At 39.4% G+C, this 17,427-nt stretch overlaps 1 protein-coding gene across 1 annotated transcript in view; it reads left to right on the forward strand.

The window, feature by feature from the left end:
* Nucleotides 1–17,087, forward strand: part of OTC (ornithine transcarbamylase) — a 54,951-nt gene extending 37,864 nt beyond the window's left edge. Inside the window, exons 5-10 of the mRNA XM_061178722.1 lie at nucleotides 1,237–1,390; nucleotides 3,236–3,358; nucleotides 9,224–9,277; nucleotides 9,358–9,507; nucleotides 11,146–11,283; nucleotides 17,028–17,087. Coding sequence (XP_061034705.1) covers nucleotides 1,237–1,390; nucleotides 3,236–3,358; nucleotides 9,224–9,277; nucleotides 9,358–9,507; nucleotides 11,146–11,283; nucleotides 17,028–17,087 — 679 coding nt within the window. The remainder of the gene's footprint in view (nucleotides 1–1,236; nucleotides 1,391–3,235; nucleotides 3,359–9,223; nucleotides 9,278–9,357; nucleotides 9,508–11,145; nucleotides 11,284–17,027) is intronic.
* The last annotated feature ends 340 nt before the right edge of the window (nucleotides 17,088–17,427 follow it).

A 17,427-nucleotide genomic window follows, 5' to 3' on the forward strand; every position in this document is an offset into this window, starting at 1 on the left:
AATGGGATAGATATTGTTATTATGGTTTTACAGATGAAGAAACTAAGTCATAGAGAAATTAAATAACATGTCCAAGGTCACACAGCTAGTAAGTTACAGAACCAAAATTACAAAGGCTAACTGGATACCTTATAATAATGACTCTATATATTTAATATAACTACTATTATGGGAGGCTTTCCAATCTTTTTTTTTTTTTGCCATTAAAAAGAGTTCCTTAAAACTAAAATGGTTAGAAGCCTCTGCTGTGCGGTTTCCCTTTAAATAAGAAGAAACCAAGATTTTAAACAAAAGGCCATCCCTGTTATTTTTGTAAGGCTGAAGCTTTAGCTGAGGGACCACCATCACTCTGACACATAGAGAGAGCTTAAAATCTGGATCCCAGTTTCTCATTCCAGGTTTTTATCATCTGCAAATTTGAGGCAATGTGTTGTAATGGTAAGAACGTGGACTTTTGAGTTAAACTGACTTTGGTTTGAATATGAGCTCCTCCAACTTACTTAGCTGTGTGATCTGGGGCAAGTTACTAAACTTCTTTGTGTCTCAGGTCCTTCAGCTATAAAATGAGAATAGTTATATCCATCTTTGCTGCCCATCAGAGACGTCCCGTGTCAGGCAGGATGGCCCAGCTCTGGGACCCTCCCGTGCTCCGTCCTTGGTGGGAACAGCCTGGGGAGGGTGTGGCCTCAGTAGGAATGCTGCAGCAGACTCCAAAGGTACAGCAGCTGGGGGCTGTCAGCTAATAGCACTCCTTCCAGAAGGTTCTCTCTTGCAAAACAATCTTTGTGTGCACCTCTTTGGCTGCCACACTGCTACCTTCAATTTTACAGTGAAAGTGTATATTTGTGGGATGATGTCCCCCTCACAAAATGCCACAATCCAGTTCATTAATTTTTCTCTGTATATCTTGTTTTTGGTCTTGTCTCTTTTAACTTTACCAACTGCCACATATCAATTATAATTCATTATCACAACTGCTAGGCTCACAATTGGTTTCTTATCTCCGTAAAAAATAGTAAAATCAACGGTCATTGGCTAAGACATCAGTGGAACAACATCTGGCTTCTGGAATGATTACATGTTTATTATTAGCTTCTAAATCCGTCATGTTGATAGGTAGTTTTAACAGTAAAAATTCTAATGTATTAGCATTTCTTATTACTGTCTAAGACCCTATATTCAGAAGGAATTATTAAGCATAATCAACTTAGATGATTTTTTCTTGGTTTGTCACAGTGTGTTGTCTAGCATGACAGATGCAGTGTTGGCGCGAGTGTATAAACAATCAGATCTGGACATCCTGGCTAAAGAAGCATCCATCCCAATCATCAATGGGCTGTCAGATTTGTACCATCCTATCCAGATCCTGGCTGATTACCTCACTCTCCAGGTTGGCTTATTTCTTTGCCTCACACAAGAGCAAAATCAATAATTCCTAACTAGCTCTAAACGGAAGCATTTAAATTGTGGTACTGGTGTTTTGTTTTCAAATAATATCTTGGCAAAGAATTATAGCATATGTGTACAACTAGATATCCAAGGAAGACAGGGCATTGCTAAAAACGGATTATAGATACTTCTGTTCTCAAACCTTTGCTTTTCTGGTGCCATATTTAACACAGTGGATGAATAGGGAATGCTGGAGCACAGAAAATAGAAAAATCATTATGTAATCCATATACATCAGGCTCTGTGACTTGGCAGTGAAGACTGGGGGAGTGTGCTTTGAACATTCAAAATGGTCAATTACTAAATGACTTTCTGAGAAGGAGGCCATTTTCTATCATTTTAATAAATTGCTTAAGACTGGAGTTAAGAGCATGCAGAATTTATAGAATTGAGGCTCAGATTTAGCCATGTCCCTTCAAATTAAAAACTTGAATAACTTTGAAAGATTCATCCCATTGGGTTTGCCGCAGCCAATCTACACAGTCTTGCCACTGGGAATCCTAACAACCATGGTTTCTGCGTCTATGGACTATTCTGGGGAGACAGGGCAAACTGGATAGGTAGGTCTATCTTCCTCCTCATTTGAATAAGCTACACACATGTACATGTGAGGTTAAACTCAAAATGAAACTCTTTGGTGATGAAGGTAAGATTAATGCAGAGAGGATGACACAACGATGTTAGATACCAAGTGGCTGTTTGTAGTTGTGGCTTTACATATACGCCAGATAATTTAATGCTTCCCCTTGGGGCTTTATCATTACTAGATTATACATTCATCAGGGATAGTGAAATGTTCTATTCATCATACTGTCCCCTGCAGGACCTGGTGCAATGCCTTCATCAAGGAAATTCTCAAAGTAGGAGCTGAATGAATAAATAGCAGCTTATTAAGGGCGTGGAATCTAAATCAGATGAACCTGGATTTACATCCAAGCTTAGCCACCCAGTAGTTCTGTGATCTTCAAATTAGTTAGCCTTTCTCTTTTTAAAATCTTATCTTTATAAATATATAAACGTATAAAATATATGAAACCTACAGACACTTCAAGGAAAGTAAAACAAATATCCATGTGCCCATTACACAGTTTTGTCAAATCTTACTTTAGAATTTTTTGTTGTTTTTAAATAAAATATTACAGATAGAGTTGAAGTCCACTGTGTAACTCTTCCTGATCCCATTTCCTCCAACCCCGCAAAGAAATTTTTATCCTGGTGTTTGTATTTATAATTTCCAAGCATGTTTTTATATTTTAACTGTACATGTCAATATCTATAAACAACCAAATGTATTAATGGTTTTTAAACTTTATATAAACGGGAACTTACTCAACTACCATGCTACACTGTTCTAGGTGCATTGTATTTCCCCTTTCTTATACCAACAAGTGTAAGATTCATAAGGGCAGTGATTTTTGTCTCCTTTGTTCATTGTTATATCTCCAGGGCCAAGGACAGTGTCTGGACATTGATGGTTCTCAATTTGTTGAATGAAAGAATAAATACAACAAAGATTCAGATTTGAAATATATGAAAATGAGTCTCCATATGAGTTCATATGATATCTTGGCTTAAGATATTAGGACATATTGCTATTCTTTTGTGATTGTACCTTCATGTTATTGAATTGCTCTGTATAATGCAAAAAAAAAATTAGTAGCTTATTCTTTCCAAGAAACCATTTAAAATTGAGATGTAGAATGTTTCCTTTATTGTAACCCTAATAATTGTTTCACATAAGTGGATTTCCTCCCAGATGTAATCTCCTCCATCTCTTGCCTTTCAGGAACACTACGGCTCTCTGAAAGGCCTTACCCTCAGCTGGATTGGGGATGGGAATAACATCCTGCACTCCATCATGATGAGTGCAGCGAAATTCGGGATGCACCTTCAGGTGGCTACTCCAAAGGTAGGGAAACTTTCTGCCTTGAAACTAACCCCCTTTGAAATCATTCCCAGATGCAATTACCTAGTGAAAAACAAACTTCTCTTCCATTCAAGGAGAGGACAGGTGAGGCCACAAAATTTAGGTTATGTTACTAGCCCTACTATTATAGCTACCCGGCCTCTTGAGTTTCCAATTTCCCATCTCTACAAAAAGAGATAGTCTTGCCTGATGCCTTTCACCCTGTAAGTCTGTGTTAAAAGCATGTCTGAATTATCCCTTTGAGTACCCTGAAACCAGCCATTATGATGACTGGCATTCTTGTGCATTGCTACCACAAAGGCTGAAGAAAGTAATGAAATCCAGACAGCGTAGAAATCCCAAAAGGCATGGGGAAGATGCTGTCATTTTTTGAGTACTACGATTTGGTAAAAAAAAAAAAAAAAAAAAAAAAAAAAAAAATTCACTCTAATGTGAAGGACACAGCAATGGCATGTATACCAGCTTAGTGTTTCAAAACTCAAATCCAGGGGCCCTTCAGCCTTTTAAATATGAGTCCTGGCTGTGAAGCTACCCCCACTTACTTCCTACCGTGCTATTAATCTCTCACAGGATGTATGGGAAGCGTGACTTCTTTTATAGGTCCAAAGTAACCCTTTTGATACACGAGAAACTGGTAATAATTGTTGTCTGTGAGAAGTGAAACTGGGAGATTCAAGGATAGAGGTAGGAGGGAGACTTTATTTCCACAGTATATCCTTTTATGTGGTTTGAATTTCTTAACATGTAAATGTTCTACCTACATATTAAGTCCGTAAATAAATACACCAAAATAAAAAAGTGCAGATCCCCCTAGGAGAAGCCCTATGTTAAGATACTCCCAGCCTCGAGTTTGGGATTAACAGATGCAAACTATTATATATAGGATGGATAAACAACAAGGTCCTACTGTATAGCACAGGGAACTATATTCAATATCCTGTGATAAACTATAAGGGAAAAGAATATGAAAAAGAATGTATCAATATATATGTATAACTGAGTCACTTTGCTGTACAGCTGAAATTAACACAACATTGTAAATCAACTATACTTCAATAAAATTTAAAACAAAAAGATACTCCCAGCCTCATACAAAATAAGTAGGCCTTTTAGAGGATAAAAACTAATTCTACAAGAGACTCATACACAAATCAGTCCTGAAGGATCTCCACCGAAACTTTTACATACCCCCTCTCTACTGAATTCTTTTCACCATTATGTTTCTCATTAGTTACAACTTCCTATCAGGAGCCTTTTGAAGGGAAAGCTCCCCTAAATAGAAGCCATTTCAGAAATGAAGTAAAAGATAGAACTGATCTTCTCATTAAGGGATGATGATTCACAAAACTGTCCACCAGTGTTTCTGCCTGAGCATGTGTTTGCTGTTATCTCAGTAGTCGCTGCTGTGGTTCACTCTGATAAGCTAAGACATTCAGAGGTGAATATGTGAGGCCTAAAAATTCCTCCTTGCTTCTGCTTCTTGAGTTTAAGAGGGACCCAGGGCTTTCTGGGGACATGGGACTATCAGTGCTAAAACTGGGAGGGTCCCAGGCAAGCTGGGGTGATTTGGTCACCCAAGTGCCATGTCAGGCACTGTCCCACAGAAGGGGGCTTCAGCCTGATCCAACAAGTGAGCTCTGGAGTGTAGGTTATACCCCAGAGTTGTCCCAACCCAAGGCAAGGAAGATGGGCTTTTATCCTTGGAACCAGTCATTGGCCAAGGGCAGCGTGGGAGGTAGGGTGGTGAATCCCCTGGGACGTTTGGCAGGAAAAGCAGTCGGTGGCCAGAGGGCCATCTTCTGAAGAAGAGCTGTGACTGTTAGGTGTTAAAAGCACACTGAGGGGCTTCCCTGGTGGCACAGTGGTTGAGAGTCTGCCTGCCAATGCAGGGGATGAGGGTTCGAGCCCTGGTCTGGGAGGATCCCACATGCCGCAGAGCAACAGGGCCCGTGAGCCACAATTACTGAGCCTGCGCGTCTGGAGCCTGTGCTCCGCAACAAGAGAGGCCGCGATAATGAGAGGCCCGCGCACCGCAATGAAGAGTGTCCCCCACTTGCCACACCTAGAGAAAGCCCTCGCACAGAAACGAAGACCCAACACGGCCATAAATAAATAAATAAATAAATAAATAAATAAATAAATAAATAAATAAATAAAATTAAATTAAATTAAATTAAATTTTAAAAAGCACACTGAAATGGGGAGGGGGGCAAAAGATGTAAAACGGGGTCCTCTGAGGGCATCTGGGTAGAGCACCAGCATTGCTGCATCCTGCCAAAACCAAATAAAACAAATAAGACAAAACAAAACGCTTTTCCCTAGTGTTCTTGCTGAACCAGTTTGAGTCAATGCACCCTGCTGCCTTAGTTTCCCAGGACTGCCATAACAAATTCCTACAAACTGGGTGGCTTAAAACAACAGAAATGTATTATCCCACAGCTCTGGAGACTAGAAGTCCAAAGTCAAGGTGCTGGCAAGGCCATACCCCCTCCAAAGCCTCTAGGGGAGGATCCGTCCTTGTCTCTTCCTACTTCTGGTCGCCCCAGGCATTCCTTGGCTTGTGGCGGCATCACTCCAATCTCTGCCTCCATCTTCTTCCCTTTATGTCCGTGTTTCTTGTCCAAATGTTCTTCTTATGAGGATAGCAGTCATATTAAATTTAGGCCAACCCTAATCCAGTATGACCTCCTTTTAACTAATTACATCTGCAAAAACCCTACTTCTAAAAAAGGTCACATTCTGAGGTTCTGGTGGGGAAGGAATTTTTGGAGGACACTATTCTACCTAATACACTTGCCATAGAAGAAATGTCAGGCATAGGCAGCAGCATATATTGGAAGCCACCCTATTATAGTAAACTTTGGGGATGCAGAGAGCTAACCCTTACAACAGATAATCCTCTTTCATTCAGCATGAACTGGAATAAAGGGTCGGATCTGACATGTGAATAAGGTAGTTCTTCATTTTATGGGAAGAGTTAGCACACTCTCACTACAAATCTAGCTTGAAGAAGGGCTCTATATTAATGCAAACTATTACTGCATTTGGGTTTTACAGATAAAACATACATTAACAATAGTTGTTCCCTGCTATAAGGTGTTTTTGGAAAGGTTTTATTCTGTTGGAGAAATACAGGATTTAAACATTTTATTGCATGTCAAAGATGTTTTATTAACATCAAAGGAAAAAATCCCAATATTACAGAGTAATTTCAGTATTATTCTTATGCAGAAACTCATTTAAATGATAAAGAGTACTAAAACCTGGTTAAATTGTGGTGGGAGTAACAGTTTTAAAAAGTCTTCTGGAAAGTCTGAAGTGTAGAAGTTGTTCCATCAATTTATAAGTAGACCTATTTCCTTTAAAGATAAAGCTAGGAGACTTAGTGTAAACTTAAGAAGCACTGAAAAGTTTCCAAGGCCATAGTTAATCTATTTCCCCATTCTTCAACCAAGAATAACTTACATGTTCAAGAAAACATAATTTTGTCCTTGATTGTAAAATTGTTCCATAAACTATTGATGGTAATGATTTTAACATTGTTCTAAGTGAATATTTAGACTGAACTGGGTCTGTTAATCACCTTCTTCGTCTGGTTTTAAGATTTATGTAAAAGCCAATGAGTGATTTAGTATTGAAAGCTGAGCTGTGAGTAAAGAATTCCTCTTTGTATTCTCAGTCATGGCCCAGCGCATGCAAGGTTGGGTGATTTTCTAATTTCCAAACCTCTCTGTTGGTTCTCTAAGTGCTTATTGATTCCTTCTCTAAGAATGATTATACTTAGGGAGTATAAAACCTGCTTTCCAGAGGGAAAGCTAAATTTTCAGGGCAGGAGGCACATGGGGTAATAGCCAAGACTCTGCATTTATGTTTACCAGTATGAATGGTCACAACATTAGTTACTAAATTAGCAAGCCTTATTAAATTAAATACCTTCCCCAAACCTCAGTAAACAAAGCTCCAGAATTTATGGCTATTTGAGGATGATAAAGCTGCTAAAATGTCTGCAGGTATCATCATCATCTGATAGTTTCTTTCCTCAAGAATTTTTTAATGAGAGAAGGAACTATTATAGATAATTATGTGCAAATAAACACAATTTCAAGTGAATAAATCTGAACATGCCTGTTGTGGGTTGAGTTTCCTGGGAAGCAGATTCTGAGAGTTTGGCATGCAGGATGTGCAGGATGTTTATGACAGCGTGCCCTTGAGAAGGGAGGGGAAGGAAGCAGGAGTGGGCAGAGGGAGAAACCGAACTGTGATGCAGGCCCAAGAGCAACCTCAGCTGACCTTATGGAGAATTCTAGATCTGAGATGGCCATTTAGGGCTGTCCCAAGTTGGGAGGATGGAGTCAGGTTTTTATGCCCTCCTGTCAATCAGTCACTGGATGCAGGTGGCCTCGGAAGGGTACGTGACCCTGGGTGAGTGGGCTTCTCTGCAGCTGAGGCAGTGCCCGAAGAGGGCTGACAGCTGAAAGCCATCTTCCGGCGCACACGCAGCAGCTGGGACAGTAAGTCTTTTATTCATGAAGGGGGATCTGGGTGACACATCACAGCACCCATCGCAATGTCCTACTGAGAATTTATAAAACCGAGTCAAAAATAAATTTTAAGAATTCAGAAAAACAAGAAGGATGATGATGAGAATAATTATGGTGTTTGGACTGACAAGCCTTCCACATGGAGGGTCCAGAGGTGAGGCTGGCCTAGAGTTTTGATAAAGGAGGAGTTGACATGTTCCAGTGAAGACACCCAGAAGGGGACAAAGGGGGAGATGTGCAACGGTGAAAGGCTGTGATGGCAGAAAAGGGCAAGACGTGTACAAGGATGACAATGAGATTGGCTTTCCTGCAGCAAGATGTTGAGCAAAATTAAAAGAGACAGAAGCAGGAGATGTCGGCGGGGAGCCTTGATACTCTTAATTGGCTTCGACTTAAGAAACAAGTAGTAAACATTGAAGGCTTCGGAGAAAACAATTCTTTCTGCTGCGTATAGAGCAGATTGGAGGGTGAGGATGGAGGCAGAGGGGTTACCTGTGGGGTCTGGAATAGCTTGGGGGACTTTAGCTGTTCCCACAGTGTCGCCCCCCACCTAGGATTCAGACCAGAGTGAGCAAGCGAGGTACCTAGGGTGCAAAATTTGTGTTTGCACGACTGACAGTGAGCGCTTGCCTCACCCAAGTCCCAACCCTGCCCTCACCAAACCAACCCAAATGAATATATTTCAACAAAAACAGTATACTTGCTGTGTAAAGGCCATTTCAAAGCAAGCTCCCTGCACACAGAACCCTGGCCGGTGAGCGCACAAGAGTAAGATGTGTGCATGTGGGCTCTGAGTATTTAGCTCACGTGGTGAGGGAAGGTTTCTCTGAGGAGGAAACATTTGAGCTGAGACCCGAAAGCATTATCCACGTGGCGTGGGTGGGAAAAAGCATTTCAGACAAAAAAAAAAAAAGCATTAAAAAAAAAAAGAGCTTGTGGAGAGACTCTGCAACAAAAATGCATTAAGTTGTAGAATTATGTATATAATCCTCTTAAACTATTAGAGGACAAGAAGAGGTGCTACCAAGAGCTGGAAAGTACCACACCCCATTTGTCTTTATGACGAACGAGGTCAAAGATAATAAAAGACAAATGGGGCAATTGATTACCTTTTTAAATTCCCAAAAGCACCATTAAGGTTTGAAATTCTAGATGTCAACATCATATTCTACTGAACATGGTTGAGCTACAACTTAGAGCAAAAACAGGAAGGAGAGCAGGGATATTGTTGAAAGGAAAATAATGCATGTATAGAAGGCATTTATAAGAAAACTACCTAAATAACTGTTCATTCTTCCCCCTGCAGGGTTATGAGCCTGATCCCAGCATAACCAAGTTGGCAGAGCAGTATGCCAAGGAGGTATGCTCCTTATATGTAAAGGTGTAATTGTCTTTCCCTGTCCCGTGAAGTTCTTTAACCGGCTTGCTCGTGTATGCCAGAACGGTACCAAGCTGTCACTGATGAATGATCCATTGGAAGCGGCTCGTGGAGGCAATGCATTAATTACAGACACTTGGATAAGTATGGGGCAAGAAGAGGAGAAGAAAAAGCGGCTCCAGGCTTTCCAGGGTTACCAGGTTACAATGAAGGTACAAACTGATGCCTCTCTGAAGGTTCATTAATTCCATTCATAAAGGCCAGAATCATCTAATCACTCATTCACTTTGGGGAGAACAGACTGTCCCTTCATTCCCTATAAAGGACTCGTTGACTGTATCCCCCAGTGATTTCTCTCCTCCTGAAGATTAGCTCTGTCCTTTGGAAAGACACTTTTGTCTGGGATGAAGGAATTGAAACCCAGGCAGAAGAGAGAAGCAAGCTTTTCCCTCTCACCATGGTGGAGGCATCAGAATTCTTTGCCCTTTGTGTCTCTTTGCAGACCTTTTCTGTGTATTTACATAGTCCTACACACACACACACACACACACACACACACACACACACCTCCACCCCTAATGATTTATCATAAATGGTAGATTAGACATATTATTGTGACTTATTTTTTCCACCTAACAAATCTTAGATTTTCTTGTCCATTCATTCAGATATTTTTCATTCTTTTTAATGGCTGCATAGAATTCCAAAGTATGAGTGGAACATACTTTACCTAAAATGTTTCCTGTTGAAAAATTAGGCTATTTCCAATTATCCCAATTACAAACAATGCTGCAATGAAGATCATTTCATATATATTTCTTTGTGCAGGTATTACTAGAGAATAGAATTCTTCTAGGGAGAAGCATTTCTGGGTGAAGTCGTATATACTTTTGAAAATATGAGAAATGCTGCCCATCCAAAAAGGATTGACAATTTATACCCCCTCCACACTCTCTCCGTTCTTAGTTGCAATTTACATTTTTAATTTTTAAAAATCTGTATCTCATGCTTTTTAAAATTTGTATTTCTCTGATTACTAATGAAGTTAAACATCTTTTCATGTTTATTGGTCATTTCCATATCTTTTCCTATAAACTATAATATTCTTTCATATTCTATCATATTATCCTTTGCCTATTTTCTAATGTTTTTTTAAATAAAAACAAAAACAATTTAGTACAAAGGCAGTAATTTTGAGGTAATAATTTATGAGGGAATGTAGTTTTGAATCTGTAAGTGAACGATGAAAATGGATGGGAAAATGTAATTTTCAGGAATTAACTGTTAGAGAAAATTAAACTTAATAGGACATTTGCATGAAGAATGAACCACCTACTGCATAGTGCCCGTCATCCTGTTTAATGCACTCCTAACTCAGAGCTCTTTTTCAAAATTGTTTTAACTAGTAATGAAGTATGCTTCAAGTGCTAAAGACCATAATTTGGAGATAAGCTAAAAATATAACACTATCACGTAAAGGCAACCTTTAAAATACATTGGGGTATAACTGGTGACTTTTGCTATCAGCCACATATTACCCTAGTAGAGTTCTTTACTGAAGTGTCCATTATCTCACTAGACAAGAGTACCAGAAAACTGAGTTAGTGGTTTAATTTGGAGTGGTGATCTCCCAAATCAAAAAAAATGACTAGAAAGTTCCATAAGTTGAAAGTACCATACACATTTCTGCTGGGTGCCTTGAGCTTAAACCCTCACTCTGCCCCTTTATCTCTCCCTTTGCATTGACCTTTGACCCCGGGTCAGAGTCAGAGACTCTGACTGTGAAGAAGACAAATGTGATAGCCACATACAAGAGTCAAAACACAGTCTTAACCCCATCTCTTCTTTAGACGGCTAAAGTTGCTGCTTCTGACTGGACATTTTTACACTGCTTGCCCAGAAAGCCAGAAGAAGTGGACGATGAAGTGTTTTATTCTCCACGATCACTTGTATTCCCAGAGGCCGAAAACAGAAAGTGGACAATCATGGTAAGCAAGAAATGGGGACTGGAGGATAGGGAATTCTCTGTGTGGCCCCTACTTGGCCATTCATGCCTTTTGGTAAATAATAAGCGGCTGGGATTACCCACATACATTACTTGCTCAGATGGCATCTACTTTTTTTCAGCAAGTTCATAATAGATTATTATTGCTTAAAGCATTTATAGTGTATTTTCAATGGAGTAAAACTGACCCCCATCGAAATATATCTATTTTAGTCAAAATTCTTATTGTTCTCGATCCGTGTGAGCACCAGCCACCATTGCCTGCCAACCATAAGTTGTATAATTCTTATACAATAATTTTAAAATCCCCTTGTTAATACTTATAGAAGCCCCTAATTCAGTGCCTGGCACAAAGTGGGCATTCAAAGAAATCTTATTTCCTTTCTCCTCTCTTTCTTCCTTTCATTCCTTGCCTAGATAATTGTTTTGGTTCTCTATTGGCTTTAGCCCCACAGACACGTTTGTTTTTAGGTATAGAACATTTCCAAAATTGCAGCAAGACTAATCTTAAAAATTATTAGTCCCTTTAACAAAATGCCACTAGTTTCATCTTCATCACCACTATTCTAGGAAATATTAACCTCACATCTCTGCTTTACAATATCCCAAACACCACTGTCTTTTCTGGAAAATGGAATACTCCAGTGCCATAATTTAGTACCACCATCTTTTACCTTTTAGTGATTTAATTGATCTCAATTACTATACCAGCCAGGGTCTTACTGGCAAACAATAGAGTCCCCTTCAGGTAGAGAAATAAAAAGGAATTTGTTAAAAGACATTAGGCACCTCCCAGAATCTCTGGGGAAAGAGGGTGCAGCGAATCATTCTTGTATACCACATATTCAGAAACAACACAGGCAGGAAAATTGCCCAGCAACACTGTGGTTCTTTTGTAACCAAAACACCACTGACACAGCCACCCATAGCCTGGTACCTAATGCCCTGGAAACTAAATGCCAGATAGTCCATTATAGTTTCCCCCACCTGCATATGAACCAGAAGATCCAATCTCCCAGAGGTGGCTTCCACTGCATGTTGTTCACTTATGGCTGCAAGATGCAGCTGAGTGGCATGCCTGCACCCCAGCTACAAGGGAGTCTGGGAAATGTAGTTTATAGCTTTCAGTATACGGAGTTGATAAAAACAAGCTGGAAAGGACTATCTGCTAATTATTTATGTAATCTATAAATGGATATAGATAGGGTTATTGTGAGCATTAAATAATGCATGTAAAACATTTAATATGTTATCTAATGCACTGTAAATATTGTTATTACAATTATCATCACCATTATCATCTTCATTGTTGATCTAATGCAGTGACCAGCAGAGATTTGAGCTCTACTATAGCTGACTGGAAGACAATCATGACTCCCTTTGCAATGAAAAGTTGTGTATCAGGCCTAAATTTGTCATATCTAACAAGAGGGATGATTTTTTTTTTTTTTTTTTTTTTTTTTTTTACTGTACCTTCCAGCTTGCCACCTCAGGACACTAACTTTGGCCAAAATGGCAATTGTCATGTCATTTAGACCAGTGCCTCTGAAGCTTTAATGTCCATTTGAATCACCTAGGGATCTTGTTAAAGTGCAGATTTGGATTTGGTCTGAGATGGGGCCCAAGATTCAGCATTTCTAACAAGCAACCAGGTAATGCAGATGCTGCTGTCCTGTGGACCACATTTTGAGGAGCAAAGATCCAGATGACGAAAAAGGAAATGTGAGCTCTCCAACCATATACCTCAGGAAGAAACATAGCAAAGAATTTTCCTCAGGCTCTATTCTTTATCAGAAGATGACTGAAGTTACAAAGATAAATTTTTTTCAACCCAAATCTGTTAAAATAGGTCCTTTGTCGAAATTCAGAGGGGGAAACTAAAAGTAAGCTTTCTAAAATATCATTTACGAAGATTCTCTGCACATCTGAATTTTTAAAGAGCTTATTATGCACAACTTTCAATTGAATTTACTTAAAAAATTAAGTACTTAATGCATTCACATAGTTGAAATGTTTACAAGGGTGTATATATTATACATACACACAGTGAAATCTTATGCCCACCCATTTTCCACCATCTAAGTCCTACCACCATCTCTCCATCTCCCATCTTCCTTTCCCTAATGGGAAAATATATTTTAAGGAAAACAAGAGGCATAGTCATATTAAAATGAAAGTAGAGAATCTAAAATAGAAAGAATACTCGACTGGGAGTGAGGAGACTTGAATTCTATAACTGCCTTTGATGTCACAACTGTCAGCTGTGTCATCTTGGATAAGTGTTATCTCTCTGGGTCCCAGTTTCCTCACATATGAAATAAGCAGATCAAGCCATATAGATGGCAAATGATTTTTAATCTTAGGTCCTCAATCTCATTAACAGGCTACTTAGAGTCCTATGTTCAGAAGGTTCTAAGCCTGCCTGTGGTCTTGGAAGGAAAGAGTGGCATAACTGACTAGTGAGACCTGACATGGATTCTGGAAGGGGGTTGGTGACACACATGCTGTCCTCTTTATGTCTCTGAGCCAGATGATTTGGCAGTCCCATTGAATTAAGTTCATTTCAGCAGGCATATACTGAGCATCTACTGTGTGCCAGGCCCTCTGGCAGGCACTGGAGATAAAAAAATGAATACTGTGCAGTCCCCACATAGCCTGTACAATTCATAGAAGCATGGCATTTTCAAGAGGGATGAGACCTTAGAGATTGGCTAGTCTAAATTCCTATTTCATAGGCAAAGAAATTATTCTTAGACAGCTTATTTAGAATGGCATTTAGGCTCAGCATTGCTGTGATAGTGTCTTCTGGGATGTTCTAAAGGCACAATACTTGTTTTCCTCTAGAATTTCCCTATCCAATACAGTAGCCACTAGGCGCATGTGGCTATTTAATTTTTTTTTTGTTGGCTGTGCCGTGCAGCATGTGTGATCTTGGTTCCCTGACCAGGGATCGAACCGGCGCCCCCTGCAGTGGAAGCGTGGAGTCTTAACCACTGGACCGCCAGGGTAGTCCCTAAATTTAGACTTAAGCTAATTAAAAGATAATAAAATATAAGATTCAATTCCTCAGACATACTAACCACATTTTAAGTGCTCAAAAGCCACATATGGCTGGTGTCTACACTATTTGTATTGGACAGCACAGACATAGAACATTTCCATCATGGCAGAAAGTCCTATTGGATAGCACTACTGTCTAGAGAATGATTTCCACACACACAATTTCATTTACAATCAGGATAGAAGAGGGAAGGAAAGATACAATCTATCCTCAAGTTCTGAGGTGCCCATAATGACTAATGTAATAACTAAGTAAGGTGAAGGGCTTGTTCTAAAAGCATATAACATTTTTAAAGCAAAAGTGTACTCTTTCAGCACTCACAGTAGCTTTTTAAGGCCTTCATGCTGGGTGATTTCCAGCAGTGCTGTTCAGAACACTCCAGTAATCACATCATTCTCTCCATAGGGCACAGGCCTTTTGATCTCTTTGTTTAAAACACACACACACACACACACACACACACACACACACACACACGGACATGCACCCTCTCCTTCCCACAAAGCTACCTTTTGTATTTTGTATTTTTCAATAATTACTAAGGTTGTAGGACTCATGAAGAGTCAGGTAGGTTTCTTCCTCTGTCTACAAATTTTACTGTGGAGCTGAAGTAACCTAAAGGGATCCTGCAAAAAATCTGCCACTTCAAAGCACTGCTATCGTGATGACCCTTAGATACACAACACTATTGCGAACGTAGTTCATAGTATTTTATCGTCTCTTCTCTCCAAGTTAGGGGTGCCAGATAAAATACAGGATACCCAGCTAAATTGGAGTTTCAAATAAACAATAAATAATTGTTTAGTATAGATGTGTCCCATGCAATATTTGGAACATATTTATAGTTTAAGAAAAATTGTTGTTTATCTGAAATGCCTATTTATTTATGTATGTATATATGTATGTATGTGTCTAACTAAATCTGGCAACTCCATTCCTAACTGACTTTCTAAGATTTAATATTTGAAAATAAATTTGACATATGCAGTGACCATTAAAAACAAAACCAAACCTGAGATGTGATCCCAGGAACCCATAAAAAAGCTTAAAATATTTTCCTGGAACATGTTCTTATCCCAGTGTTTGACCTATCTATTTTCTCCTTGTCATTCAGATCTCAACTTAAATGTCATTCTTTAACAAGATCTTCCCTGGCCACCCTCTCTTAAATGGTTCCCCAGCCTCCTTTATCCTGTTTTTTATTTTCTAATGACATTTATCACTCCTTGATATTTTCTTTTTTGTTTCTTGCCTGTCCCCTCCCTATAATGAAAACTCCTTCATAAGAGCATTGATCTTGTCTGTAATGTCCTTCATTATACCTAGAAGGGTACCTGACAAATACCCTAAATATGTGCTCAATACATTTTTGTAGCCTGAAGGCAATACAGAGTACTGGTTGGCTCTAGAACATAGGCTTTGGAAATCAGGTTAATATTCTGGCTCTATGTGTGATCTTGGGAAAGTACCATAACTCCTCTAAGCCCAGTTTATTCATATGAAAATGGTGGTCAATGTCCAGGACAGGCAAGTCCAGATCCACCCCTTACTACCACCACTCAGGAAAATACCTATGCTTCAGTTTCCTCATCTGTATTTTATATCTCTTCCTACCTCACATAGTAGGAATGGATAATAAATAGTACGATGCACATAAAGCAGTCAGCACAGGGCCCAGCACATAGTAACTCTTCAATAAATACTTTCAATGGGCACATTTGAAAGACAAGACCTGCTCTTGCTTGGTCAAAAAGCAAGAGCAAGTACCTGAAAGGCAGTAAAACTGCCTCTTAAGAGTGGAGTCAGAGAAACCTGGGTCCAAACCCAATTCTGTACTCTGTGTTGTTTCCAGGATTGAGTTTCTCATCTATAAGTGATAATAACACAAGCTGCCTTAGAAGGTTGTTAGGTTACATGAGATAATGCACAAACAGTTCTCTCTACCTCACTGTAGCACCTAGCACAGTGCCTGGCAAATACTTCTTAACCGACTAACACATGATGAGGCACTTAGTCTGGTACATAGTAAGCACTCAATCAACATTTGTCATCACTGTTTCTGATTTTATTACTATTGTCATTATTGTGGAAGTTGGGAAGAGTAAAAGTGAAAATTCCCATTTGTAGCTGGCAGCCTAATGGGAAGCTGTACTCTTGGTTATAAATACTCTTTCATGAGGACCCAGATTCGGAAAGACATTATTCATTAACCTAAATGATTTACCTTAACTACTCTACATCTGATTTATTCTAAACTTCTCTAGGTTACAAGTAGCCAAACCACAGTGTAAACACAAGGATGGGAGGGATTCTATTTCTCTAAAACCAGCCAATACCTAGGTTTCACTTATGACTAGAAAGTCCAATCATGGCTTCCACCTTGGAATCTCACTTCAGCTCTCTCCCCCACTAGTCCTGGAATGAGGCCTAAATAAGCATGGTGTTTGTGTATGTATCTGGGTCACCCTGATCCCTCCTGACCTCCCTTTATCCAAATAAAAATAAATATTAGTTCAGAACCGTCCCCTTATCATTTCCTCGGGAAAACACATTTCAACCATAGGCCTTCAAAGCTGCAACCTGGATCCTCTTCCGTAGGTCCCTAAACAGACTCTTGCTAATGTTTACCCATTTCTTTCTTTCTCTTTCTCTGTGTGTCATCCCAGGCTGTCATGGTGTCCCTGCTGACAGATTACTCGCCTCAGCTCCAGAAGCCAAAGTTTTAATGCCGTGATGCTTCTCAAGAGAGAAACCATGTTCTTCAGTAACAGAATGAGTCAGTTTATGAGGGAAGGAGAAGAGAATCTAAGAAATAAACAAATCTTGATACAGGGTATAGGTGAATGGTATATTGCTTTGCCATTGTGAAACCTTCCTGAAGCCCTTAATTTAAGTGCTGATGCACTGTAACACGTGGCTTAACTTGGTTTAAACTTTCTAATTCACAATTTCTGAGTTACATTTGGGTACCATATTCATAATCATATACATTTGCTTCAACTAAACATAAAATACTGTGTTCATAACACATAATGCCTAAGCCATTAAATGTAATCTATGCTTATT

Source organism: Eubalaena glacialis, chromosome X (genome assembly GCF_028564815.1).
Source record: "Eubalaena glacialis isolate mEubGla1 chromosome X, mEubGla1.1.hap2.+ XY, whole genome shotgun sequence".
Classification (NCBI taxonomy): Eukaryota; Metazoa; Chordata; class Mammalia; order Artiodactyla; family Balaenidae; genus Eubalaena; species Eubalaena glacialis.